The sequence below is a fragment of the Scyliorhinus torazame genome, chromosome 12 (genome assembly GCF_047496885.1).
Source record: "Scyliorhinus torazame isolate Kashiwa2021f chromosome 12, sScyTor2.1, whole genome shotgun sequence".
In the NCBI taxonomy this organism is placed as follows: Eukaryota; Metazoa; Chordata; class Chondrichthyes; order Carcharhiniformes; family Scyliorhinidae; genus Scyliorhinus; species Scyliorhinus torazame.
The window spans coordinates 224,939,160-224,952,266 of record NC_092718.1 but is presented as its reverse complement, the minus strand read 5'-3'; the positions used below and the strand labels follow the sequence as shown (position 1 = coordinate 224,952,266).

The window sequence follows — 13,107 nt, the reverse complement described above, 5'->3', positions numbered from 1 at the left end:
CCTGGTTTTCCAAAGCCTGTCCACCATCTTCAAGGCATAGGTCAGGAGTCTGATGGAACACTGTCCATGTGCTCCAACGGCACCCACGAAGCTCATCATCCAAGACAACACAGCCCATTTTATTGGCATTCCATCCTTAAACATTCACTCCCTCCAATAGAAACGCACAGTGGCAGCAGTGTGTAAAATCTACAAGATGCACTGTTGCAATTTAGTAAGCATCCTTTGACAGCACCTTCCAAACCTGTGAGCACTACCACCTGGACGGACAAGGGGAGCAAGCACACGGGAATACCACCACTTGCAGGTGCCCCCTCCAAGCCACACAGCTTGCAGACTTGGAACTATATCGCCATTCCTTCATAGGGCCTGGTTCAAAGACCGGAACCCCCTCCTGAAGAGCACTGTGAGAACGCTTTCACAAAACAGTGTGCAGGGGCTCAAGGTGGAAGCTCACCGCCACCTTCTCAAGAGCAATTAGGAATGGGAATAAATAGTGACCATCCCGTGATGTCCTCTGAATTAATGAATTAATGAATTTAAAAAATACTTCCTGCTTGTTTTCACATTCCACACCAACCTCCACCCTGCTTCAATAAAAGACTCAGTAGAGTTATTTATGATTTCTGTGTTCCTCCAATTTGCAGCATTAACCAGAATATACCATTTAAATTACATCTTATAGAGGCACCAACATCTACAGTACATAAGCTGACCGTTTATAGAACTGAATGAATAATTGAAGATGAATAAGGAAACACAGACATTCTGCTGAGTGAACATGGAATTGAAATGTCTCGTATGTTTTTTATTCTTCGAGTGAAAGGGGCATGTCAGCCTCACAAGTGGAGGAAATAAAATATAAATTTAAGTGTACAAAATGCTTCCACATGCAGTTGTCTACTGCTGCCAGACATGGACTCTGCTTTTATTGGGATTTGGTTTTAATGTTTGGCTTTGTTTGAAGTTTACTTTTCTTTCGTCACAACCGTGGGAAAGGTGGAAATCCTTCAGCAGAGGAGAAACAACCAAATAACTGCTGTTACATGCATGGCACATTCAGAATGAATGATCATTCTTAATCAATGTGCTGCAACGATAATTGTTGCATTGGGTAACAGTCACACTCACTTACACAAACAACAACATAGGAAATAACCCTGGACATCCCCTATTCGGTAGTTAAAGGCAAGCCTTAGATTTAGTTACACAGAGCAGGCACCGCACATTTCAGAAGAAAACATTTCACAGCAAAAAACAGTTTAAAAAAATAAAATTACATTTAAATCATGTTCCCTGTTCAGGAGCCGCGTGTTCGGGGCTGGTTTAGCACAGTGGGCTAAACAGCTGGCTTGTAATGCAGAGCAATGCCAGCAGCACGGTTCACTTCCCATACCAGCCTCCCTGAACAGGCACCGGAATATGGTGACTAGGGGCTTTTCACAGTAACTTCATTTGAAGCCTATTAGTGACAATAAGCCATTTTCATTTTACAGGACAGCAAGTGAGGGCAGAGCAGGTTTGGCTGGTATGTTGCACGAACCTAATAACCTGCATGAAACTTGTTATGTGTTCAGAGGGACTGGGTTTTTTATATTCATTCCCTGGATGTGGGTGTCGCTGGCTAGTCCAGTATTTATTGTCCATCCCTAATGCCCACGAGAATATGGTGAGTTACCGCCTTGAACAGCTGCAGTCCCCGAGGTGCAGGGAGACCAACAGTGCTGTTAGGGAGGGAGCTCCAGGGTTTTGACGCAGTAACAGTGAAGGAATGGCAACATATTTCCCCTTACCTTAAATCTAAGTCCCCTGGTTATTAACCTCTCTACTAAGGGGAAATGTTTCTTCCTCTGTCCCTCATCATTTTGTCCATCTCAATCAGATTCCCCCCTCAGCCTTCTCTGCTCCAAGGCAAATAACCCAAGCTAACCAGTCTCTCTCCATAGCTGAAACGCTCCAGCCCGGGAAATATTCTGGTGAATCTCCTCTGCACTCTCTCCAGTGCAATCACTTCCTTCCTATAGTGAGGTGGCCAGAACTGCACCCAGTACTCTAGCTGGGGCCTAACCAGGGTTTTATACAGCTCCATCATCACCTCCCTGTCTTATATTCTATATCTCGGCTAATAAAGGCAAGTATCCCAAATACCTTTTTACCACCTTATCTACCTGTCCTGCTGCCTTCAGGGATCTATGGACCCGCCCTCCAAGGTCCCTCTGTCCCCTGTGCTTCCCAGCATCCTATCGTTCATTGGGTATTCCCTTGCCTTGTTAGTCCTCCGAGAATGTAACACCGCACACTTTTCAGGGTTAAATTCCATTTGGCACTGATCTGCCCGTCTGACCAGCCCGCCTCTATCGCCCTGTAATCCAAGACCTTCCTCCTCACTGTTTACCACATCACCAATTTTCATGTCATCTGCAAACATACTGACCCCATCTCCCACATTCACATCTAGATCATTAATGTACACTGTAAACAGCAAAGGATCTCGCACCGATCCCTGCGGTACACCACTGGACGCAGGCCTCCAGGCACAGAAACAACCTTTGACCATTACCCTCTGCCTTCTGCCTATTTTGGACGCACTGGCCTCGTGTACACCGAGTCAGCTTCTCAAAAAATTCAATCAAATTTGTTAGACATGATCTCGCCTTGACAAAGCCATGTTGATTTTCCTTGATTAATCCTTGCCTCTCCAAGTGGGGATAAATTCTGGTCCCCAGAACTTATTCCAATAATTTCACTACCACCAATATTAGACTCATTGCCCTGTAATTACCTGTTTTTTCCCTACTTCCCTGCTTGAATAATGTCACCACATTAGCTGTCCTCCGTTCCCCTCCTCTGGCATCTCTCCTGTGGCCATAGAGAATTTGAAAATTCGAGTCAGAGCCCCTGCAATCTCTTCCCTTGCCTCACACTGCAGCCTTGGATACATCTCATCTGGACCTAAGTATTTATCCACTGGAGCTTGTATCCGCTGGAGTTTAGAAGAGTAAGAGAGGGTGGCACTCTGGCGCAGCGGTTAGCACTGGGACTACGGTTCTGAGGACCCGGGTTCGAATCCCGGCCCCGGGTCACTGTCCGTGTGGAGTTTGCACATTCTCCCCGTGTCTGCATGGGTTTCTCCCCCACAACCCAAGGATGTGCAGGTAGGTGGATTGGCCGTGCTAAATTGCCCCTGAATGGGAAAAAACAAATTGGGCACTCTAAATTTCAAAGAAAAAAAAAAAAAGGAGAGAAAGAGGTGACTTGATCGACTCCGAGAAGATCCTGAGGTGGCTCGACAGGGTGAACGTGGAGAAGATGTTTCCTCTTATGGGAGATTTTAGGACTAGGAGTCACTGTTTAAAAATAAGTGGTCCCCCATTTAAAAGGACATTAGGGAAATGTATTTCTCTCAGAAGAGTCAGTCTCTTCCTGAAAAAGTGGTGGAAGCAGAGTCTTTGAATATTATGAAGGCAAAGATGGATAGATTCTTGGTTAGCAAGGGGTTGAGTAGGCAGAGAGGTTACTATCAGATCGGCATGTTCTTTTCTTAAATTCATTTTTACAGGGTGTGAGTGTTGCTGGCTAGTCAGCATTCATTGCCCATCCCCTAATTGCCCTTCAGATGGTGGTGGTGAGCTGCCTTCTTGAACCGCTGCAGTCCATATGGTGTACGTTCCAGGATTTTGCCCCAGCGGCAGTGAAGGGATGGCGATATATTTCCAAATCAGGGTGTTGAGTGAACAGGGACACCCAATTGGGCTCATGCTCGTCTATTACAATGGGACAAAAAAACAAGAGCCACAAAACATATGGAACTGACATGAAATCCAATGGTAAGGTAGCAAATCTCAGGTCTTGCAAACAAGTAAACAACAATAATTATAAAATGTTATCTTATTCGGATCCATCTGGTTCCCGGGACTATCATACACTCTGGCTCGGGGGCCAGTGGCCAACTGGTTACTTTCCCAGTGATCGGCACCATCATAGAATCATAAAATGTACAGTGCAGAAGGAGGCCACTCGGTCCATCGAATCTGCACCGGTCCTTGGAAAGAGCACCCTTCCCAAGCCAACGCCTCTACCCTATCCCCGTAATCCAGTAACCCCACCTACCCTTTTTAGACCTTTGGACTGTGGGAGGAAACCGGAGCACCCGGAGGAAACCCACGCAGACACGGCTAGAACGTGCAGACTCCGCACAGACAGTGACCCAAACCAGGAATCGAACCTGGGACCTTGGAGCTGTGAAGCAACTGTGCTGCCGTATATCCTTATACCTCAATATCCATTGCTCAGAGGTGACAGCATCAATGTACTTACATCACTGGGAGAGAGATTTCCCAGATCTTCATCCTGTTCTGAAGTTCCATCATCTCTGCCCGATTCACTTCCCTGAGACATGTGAGGATGAGTGGCACGGATCCAAATCTCCACCCGGCTGGTGTCTTCTCCAACCTGCCTGAGAGTCTGCTTCCTGCCCCTGCCTCTGGGGCCTGGGCTGAGTTCACATTCTTGCTGCCTCTTGAACTCAGCTTGTTCAGCCTGGAATAGAAAGACAAACACACCATGAAGCTAAGGTTTCCTGCACAAGAATGATGGCTAGTCATTGAAGTGACAAACACTGTAGACAACAGAAGAAACATGCATTTCAATAGCATCTTTCAGAATACTTCACACTCAATGAAGTACATTTGATGTTTAGTTGGTGTTGTCATGTAGTAAAAACACCATTCAAACAGAAATTAAATATAAAGCTCAGATGAACTGCTTCTAGGTGCTGATTAAGGGATAAATGTTGGTCAGAACACCCAGAGAATAAGGGTGGCACGGCGGCGCAGTGGTTAGCACTGCTGCCTCCCAGCGCAAAAGACCTGGGGTTCGATCCCAGCCCCGGGTCACTGTCCGTGTGGAGTTTGCACATTCTCCCATTGTCTGCGTGAGTCCCATCCCCACAACCCAAAAAGATGTGCAGAGTAGGTGGGTTGACCACGCTAAAGTGCCCCTTAATTGGAAAAACAATAATTGGGTACTCTAGATTTATTTTTTTTAAACACCCAGAGAATTCTCCAGCTCTCCTTCAAAGAGCACTGTGGGATCAAAGTCTCTCTGCAGAGAAAGCCACTCAATGAATTAAAAGTGAAATCTTACAGTTAGCATAATCAAAATGGCACAGGACATTATCACGTACTGCCAGTCCAGCCACCTCCACTGGAATTCTCGTCCAAGAACAAACTAAAGGGAAAGGCTCTCTCTAAGTAATGTAGTCTCTATTCAATAAAATTGTAGAAAAAGTACAACTCTGGCTTTGCTCAGATCTTGGGCCTGTCACCTTATGTTTATGTTGTGTTGGGTCTTAGCTAGACTGTATGTTAGTCCCATCCTGACATTCGTTGTCTAAGGCCTATTCCATTTCCCCCAAAGCCCATGTGAGACAGACTCTCAAAGAGGGGCTGGAACATTGTTCTCGAGCATCAAAACCAAGGCTATAGGAACAGTGGCAGGCCCATTAGTCCCTTCGGGTCTGCTCTGGCATTCAATGATTCTGTAACTCTTAATACACTTGTCTGCCCCAAATCTACCAATCCCAGATCGTGTCCCTCCCTAGGGGAGGATTATGGTAAAGGGGCCGCATTCAAACAGAACGCCTGAGGCACTGAACAGGATGAGAATGATCAGGCACAAAGTTGGCAGCAGCCAGACACTGCATCGGTGAGGTGGGTCTGAAGGGGAAGCAGTTTCAATCATTAATGGTGCTCTCTGTCACAAAGAAGAAGAAGAAGAATTAAAGCAAGATAGAAAGTGAGAAGGAAGATCATCCTTAAAAATAGCAAGTGTAATGGGTGGCACGGTGGCGCAGTGGTTAGCACTGCTGCCTCACGCTGCCGAGGACCCGGGTTCGATCCCGGATCCGGGTCACTGCCCTCGTGGAGTTTGCACATTCTCGTCTGCGTGGGTCTCAACCCCACAATCCAAAGATGTGCAGGGTAGGTGGAATGGCCACACTAAATTGCCCCTCAATTGGAAAAAAAAAGAATTAGGCACTTTAAATTATATTAAAAAGCAAGTGCAGGCATGCAGTATCATAATCCGCCATAATGCAGGATCGAGCGGTCGTGTCCATGTAGGTACCAACAACAGTGACAGGACAAGGAAAAAGGTTCTTCATAGTCAGTATGAGGAGCTTGGCACACATTTTTTTTTGAAAATCTTTTTATTGGCTTTTCTCTTATTTATCAACAGTTGCTCTTGCCCGCGCTAATTTACTTTATTTGCTTGGCACCAAATTAAGCAGAAGCTCAAAAGTAATAACTTCCTGATTATTACCCGAGCCGTGTGCAAATTGGCAAATGACAAATAAAATTAGAGAGATGAATTCAGTGAATTCTCCTGAAGCTACTTCTAGTGCAACTATCCTCCTGTACGACTTACTACCAACTGCTGGATATCTCAAGTCACATGGTGGATCTCTATCGCCACCTGCTGGTAGAATATCGTATCGCTAACTATATTCATTTGTAACTGTGTACAGGCATATCACCACATAGGTGGGGCCTGTGTTTCAGTCTTCAGGCAGGAGTTGCCACGCAAGCAGGCATGCTGGTGAACAGAAGCAACATGGGGTAGGGGCTGTAACGAGCAGTGGGGGAGCGTTGGTACGCAGGTGGGCCGGATCGTTTCCAGGGCGATGGCGGGGCAGAGGGGATTAAGTGGCCACTTTAGGTGGGCTCAGGCAAGAAAAGAAAATGGAGGGAGAGATGGTTTGATGATGGATTGGGATGGTGGGATGGGGGACAGAAACACCTGGTGAGGATAATGGCTTGGAATATATGGGAGTTGAATGGGCCGGTGACAAGATCCAGGCCATTTGTGCAATTGAAAAGTTTGAAGACAGAGCTAAGTGTTCCTTCAGGAAACACACTTGAGGTTAAAGGCCAGGTGAAGTTGCATAAGGGGTGGGAGGTCAAATCCACTCAGGATTTGATTCCAAGTCAAGAGGGTTGCTATTCTATTTAGTAAGAGGATGGCATTTGTGGTGGCTAGGGAGGTGCGAGAGCCAGGGGGTCGGCTTGTGGTGGTCAGTGTGGTTTTGGAGGGTGCTCCGGTCGAGCTAGAAACGTTATGCGCCGAATTGAGAGGATGGAGAATTTGTTAAGCGGATGGTTGCAGACACCCGGACCTGGAATCACATAAATTAATAATGGGGCTATTTTAGTTGTGTGATGGAGCCTTGGTTGGACCAATTGAGCCCAATGACACAGGTTAGGTCGGGAATGGTGAAGGAACTAGGGGTGTTTATGACCCAAATTTGGGGGTATCCTTGGAGATTTTGGCACCCGGGGGAGAGGGAGTTCTCATACGTCTCCCACATGCATTGGGTGTACTCCCGCACAGACTCTTGTGGTAATTTGATTCTCCCGGGGATAGAGAGGGTGGAATCGGGGTGATTGCTGTCTCAGACCACGCAACGCATTTTATGGCTATGAGGTTGGGTGTGGGTCAATCACAGGGACCCTCCTGGAGGATGGACTCGGCGTGATTGGCAAATGAAAAGTTTTGCGGAAAGGTGGCTTCAGAAATTAAGGAGTATATACAGGTTAATCAGAACAGGGAGGTCTCGCGCTCCACGTTTTGGGAGGAGTTGAAAGCAATGGTATGGCGGGGGTGGGGGAGGGAGTGGGGGGGGGGGGAATGATTGCATACAAGGTCCGTAGGGATAAAGTAGAGAGGGCGGAGAGGCAGCATTTGGTGGGTGTTATTTTGGAGGTGAATAGGCATTACTCTAGTGCCCCGACCAGGGAACCCTTAGCGGAGCGGAAGAAGCTACAGGGGGAATCTGATTTGTCGACAACAGTTAAGGCGGTAGGCCAGATTCGGAGAGCGAGGGTGCTCATGTAGGAGTAATTGGAGAAGGCCAGCCACCTGTTAGCACATCAACTGAGGCGACAAGCTGCTGCGTGGGATAGTTCAAATGAGGGGGGGGATGCATTGATGACAACGCTGGGGCACATTAATAAAGCATTTGAGTTCTTCTACAGGGGCATGTACGGGTCTGAACCTCGTGGGGGGGGGGGCTGAGAAGGGGTGGTTTCTTGATGGGCAGGTGTTACCATAGGTTGAGGGGGAGAAGGGTCAGAGATTGGAGCCTCCGTTCGGGCTATAAAAGGTGATGGATGCAATTGGGTTAATACAGTCAGGGAAGGCACAGTGACCTGATAGTTTCCCAGTTGACTTTTACAAATGGTTTGTGGTGGAATTGGCTCCACTTTGCTGGAGATGTTTTGCGACTCTTTGGCACAAGGAGAGCTGCCAGCCACGCTGGTTCAGGCGTCGATAATCCCCAAGAAGAATGAGGAGCCGGTAGAGTGTGGGTCATATAGGCCAATCTTCCTATTAACACAGGCGTGAAGGTGCTTGCTAAGTTATTGGCAAGGCGGTTGGAGGGATGTGGGCCAGAGGTGGTGCCAGAGAATCAAGTGGGTTTCATGAAGGGGAGGCAGCTGCCAAGTCATATTCTATGTTTATTGAATGTGGTTATGACGTGTCCGAGGGCATGGTGCCGGAGGCTGGTGTGGCTATGGATGCGGAAAAGGGATTCGATAGGATAGTGTCCAGGTACGTTAGGGAGGTTCGGGTTTGGGCCCACATTAATCTCATGGGTGAGGTTGTTAAATGCGGACCCACGGCTAGTGTTAGGATGCATTTGATCAGCTTAGGAGATTTCGGGTTCTACAGGGGTATGAGGTGGAGGTGCCCGTTTCCCCGCTTCTGTCACATTGGCTATTGAGCCCATGGCTATTGCGCTCCAGTCATTAGTGGGCTGGTCAGGTATTGTAAGAGCAAGCTATATTTGTATTATTCAGCAGAATCACCAATTTTAGAGGGTTCACTTGAGAGAGTAGCAGCAGTATAACGAGTATTTAATCGTTAACTATTTTTCCCCTTATAAATCTTTTTGGGAATTCAGATGGAATTAAGTTAAGACAGTTGCATGCTCCTCCTGTAGGATGTGGGAGGTAAGGGACACCACTTCTGTCCCCACTGACTACACCTGCGGGAAGTGCACCCAACTCCAGCTCCTCGGAAACCACGTTAGGGAACTGGAGCTGGATGAACTTCGGATCATCCAGGAGGCAGAGGGGGTGATAGAGAGGAGTTACAGGGAGGTAGCCACACTCAAGGTTCAGGACAAGACTAGCTGGGTTACAGTCAGGGGAAGGAAAGGGAACATGATTGGGGGACGGGAATACAGGGAAATTTGGCTGACTGGATACAGAATTGGCTGGCCGAAAGAAGACAGCGAGTCTAGTGGACAGAAAGTATTCTGCCTGGAGGTCGGTGACCAGTGGTGTTCTGCAGGGATCTGATCTAGGACCTCTGCTCTTTGTGGTTTTTATAAATGACTTGGATGAGGAAGTGGAAGGGTGGGTTATTAAGTTTGCTGATGACACGAAGGTTGGGGAGCTGTAGATCACGTTGAGGGTTGTTGCAGGTTACAACAGGACATTGACAGGATGCAGAGCTGGGCTGAGAAGTGGCAGATGGAGTTCAACCTTGATAAATGTGAAGAGATTCATTTTGGAAGGTTGAATTTGAATGCTGAATACAGGGTTAAAGGCAGGATTCTTGGAAGTGTGGAGGAACAGAGGGATCTTGGGGTCCATGTACATAGATCCCTCAAAGTTGCCACCCAGGTTGATAGGGTTGTTAAGAAGGCGTATGGTGTGTTGGCTTTCATTAACAGGGGGATTGAGTTTAAGAGCCGCGAGGTGTTGCCGCAGCTTTATAAAACCCTGGTTAGACCACACTTGGAATATTGTGTTCAGTTGTGGTCGCCTCATTATAGGAGGAATGTGGATGGGGCAGCACAGTGGCGCAGTGGTTAGCACTGCAGCCTCATGGTACCGAGGTCCCAGGTCCGATCCTGGCTCTGGGTCACTGTCCGTGTGGAGTTTGCACATTCTCCCAGTGTCTGCGTGGGTTTCACCCCCACAACCCAAAGATGTGCAGGGTAGGTGGATTGGCCACGCTAAATTGCCCCTTAATTGGAAAAATGAATTGGGTACTCTAAAAACAAAATGTAAATGGAAGGATGTGGCTGCTTTGGAGAGGGTGCAGAGGAGACATTTACATGAATAGGATGGGAATAGCGTGGTCGGCACGGGCTTAGAGGGCCGAAGGGCCTGTTCCTGTGCTGTACTTTTCTTTGTTCTTTGAGAGTTACCAGGATGCTGCCTGGACTGGAGGACATGTCTTACAAAGAAAGATTGAGGGAGCTAGGGCTTTTCTCACTGGAGCGAAGAAAGAAGAGAGGTGACTTGATCGAGGTGTACAAGGTGATGAGAGCCATGGATAGAGTGGATAGCCAGAGACTTTTCCCCCAGGGCAGAAATGACTGTCACAAGGGGACATAATCTTAAGGTGATTGGAGGAAGGTATAGGGGAGATGTCAGAGGTAGGTTCTTTACACAGAGAGTGGTGGGTGTGTGGAATGCACTGCCAGCAGAGGTGGTGGAGTCAGAGTCATTAGGGACATTTAAGCGACTCTTAGACAGACACATGGACAGCAGTAAATTGAAGGGGTTTAGGTTAGGTTTATCTTAGATTAGGATAAGTGGTCGGCACAACATTGTGGGCCGTAGGGCCTGTACTGTGCTGTACTGTTCTATGAGTTTGGGGGCAGGAGGATTGCGGCCAGTTATGGATGGCTGGAGGGCACAGGGAAAATACCAATCGAGGTGGTAAAGCAGAAGCGGGAGAAGCTGGGCATGAAGTTGGGATGGGAGTTGAGGATTGAGATTAGGCCGGGTCAATGCAATGTCGTCCTGTGCCAGGATGAGCTTGATACAATTCAAGATAGTGCATAGGGCTCACATGATGCGGGCACGGATGAGTGAGTTCTTTTCAGAGGTAGAGGATAAGTGTGAGAGATGTGGAGGAAGGGGACAGCAAATCATCTCCAAGTGTTCTGGTCTTGTCACCGATTGGTGAGGTTCTGGAAAAGTGAACCTATGGCAATTATTATGCTTTTGACTTAGTGTGTTTTTGTTTATGTATGTCCTGGTTTGAATAAAAATATATTTTTAAAAAAGAAATAGAATTAATTGATAATGTCAGGGAAGGCACCCGTAGGTAGCAGCGATTATAAGATTCAATTACAGTCAGTTTGAGGGGGAGAAGAGTGCGCCAAAGACTAGCATTTTAAACTTAAATAAGGGCAATTGTGAGGGCATGAAAGTGGATCTGGTTAAAGTGAACTGGCAAATGAGATCATGGGATAGGTCCACAGAGATGCAGTCAGACATTTAAGGGATATTTCAGGAAACCCAGAATAAATACATTCCAACAAGAAAGAAAAATTCTAAGAGGAGGTCCCACCATCCATGGTTAACTAAAGAAGTTAAAGATGGTATCATAGGGCGGCATGGTAACACAGTGGTTAGCACTGTTGCTTCACAGCTCCAGGGTCCCCGGTTCGATTCCCGGCTTGGGTCACTGTCTGTGCGGAGTCTGCACATCCTCCCCGTGTGTGCATGGGTTTCCTCCGGGTGCTCCGGTTTCATCCCACAGTCCAAAGATGTGCAGGTTAGGTGAATTGGCCATGATAAATTGCCCTTAGTGTCCAAAATTGCCCTTAGTGTTGGGTGGGGTTACTGTGTTATGGGGATAGGGGTAAGGTGTTGACCTTGGGTAGGGTGCTCTTTCCAAGAGCCGGTGCAGACTCGATGGGCCGAATGGCCTCCTTCTGCACTGTAAATTCTATGATAATCAATTTACTTGTGAATTTGATTCTTCAATACTTTTACTCGTAGTTAAATTAAACAAGATAGAATTAGATTAACTATGAATATTATATTTTACACGCTGAGCTTACTATACTTCTGTTCTCTAGCTACAACACACCCGAAGAGAGCGGCAAAACAGATTGAGCTTGTTTTTATACTCCCTGTTAGTGTTGCCCTCTAGTGATCATCTGACTGTACTGACTGCACATTAACCCTTCATGTATTTACATATACAGAGATCACTACATCCCCCTTTTTTGTGTTACATATTTTCTATATGTTGTAAAGAAAATTGTACATAAAGAAACGATGCAGTCTGTCATGCAGAGGCAATGAATCAATCAGTTCAATGTCCACAAATTTAAACGATTGGGTTTACTTCATCGTCTGCTTGATCTTCTCAGTTGACTTGAGGTGGTTGATATTTTAATGTTTTTCTGATATTCAAGTGCTGGTGGTTTCGAGATTGATGCTAATTCAACGTTGGAAACACAGGTTGAGGAATTTGTATTTTTAAAAGGTCTCGCCGATTTTGTCGAATTAGTACACCCTCTGCAGTCTTGACAAAATACGAACGTGGCGCTGCTTGTCTGAATACTGTGGCGGTTTGAGACCATCCTCCTTCTGGATGTCGAAGTCTAACAATATCATCTGTTAGTGATTTCAGTGGTATCGCATGTAGATCATAATACTGACGTTGTTTGTTGCGTTGTTGTTTGATCTTACACACGATTGGTCTGGATTGCTGATTTGTATTATGGGTAGCGTTGTTCTCACATCACGATTGAAAAGCATTTGAGCCGGAGATAGCCCTGAGCTTAATGGTCAGGCTCTATATGAAAGTAAAGCCAAGTGAATATCGGTTTGCGAATCATTAACTTCCTTAGTTGCGTTACATTGTGCACACCTTTTTCTACTCTGTCGTTCGACTGAGGAAAGTGCGGACTCGAGGTGATATGGTTGAAATTGTATCGTTTGGAGAAATCTGTCCACTCCCAGCTCGCGAAGCAAGGACCATTATCGGACGCAACGGTTTGCGGAATGCCATGTCTTACAAATGTCTCCCTACAAGCCTTTATCACTGACGTGGAAGTCTCACCACTTCAGGAAAATTTGGGTAGTAGCCAATGATGAGAACATAGTCTCTCCCTTTAGCATGGAACAAGTCAATGCCTACTTTCATCCACGGTGACGTAGCCATTTCATGCTGCTGGAGTGTCTCCTCACATTGTGCCGGTTGATGTTTTTGACACGTGGAAAACACCATTACCATTCGGGTATCTCTTTATTTATTCCAGGCCAATATACAGCTTATATATCTTCTCTT

The 13,107-nt window shown here is 46.6% G+C and overlaps 1 protein-coding gene across 1 annotated transcript in view; it reads right to left on the bottom strand.

Moving 5' to 3' along the window:
• The window catches only part of smg6 (SMG6 nonsense mediated mRNA decay factor), a 679,747-nt gene that overhangs the window by 584,893 nt on the left and 81,747 nt on the right, over window positions 1-13,107 (bottom strand). Inside the window, 1 exon segment of the mRNA XM_072470017.1 lies at window positions 4,318-4,539. Within this exon segment, the coding sequence (XP_072326118.1) occupies window positions 4,318-4,539 (222 nt within the window).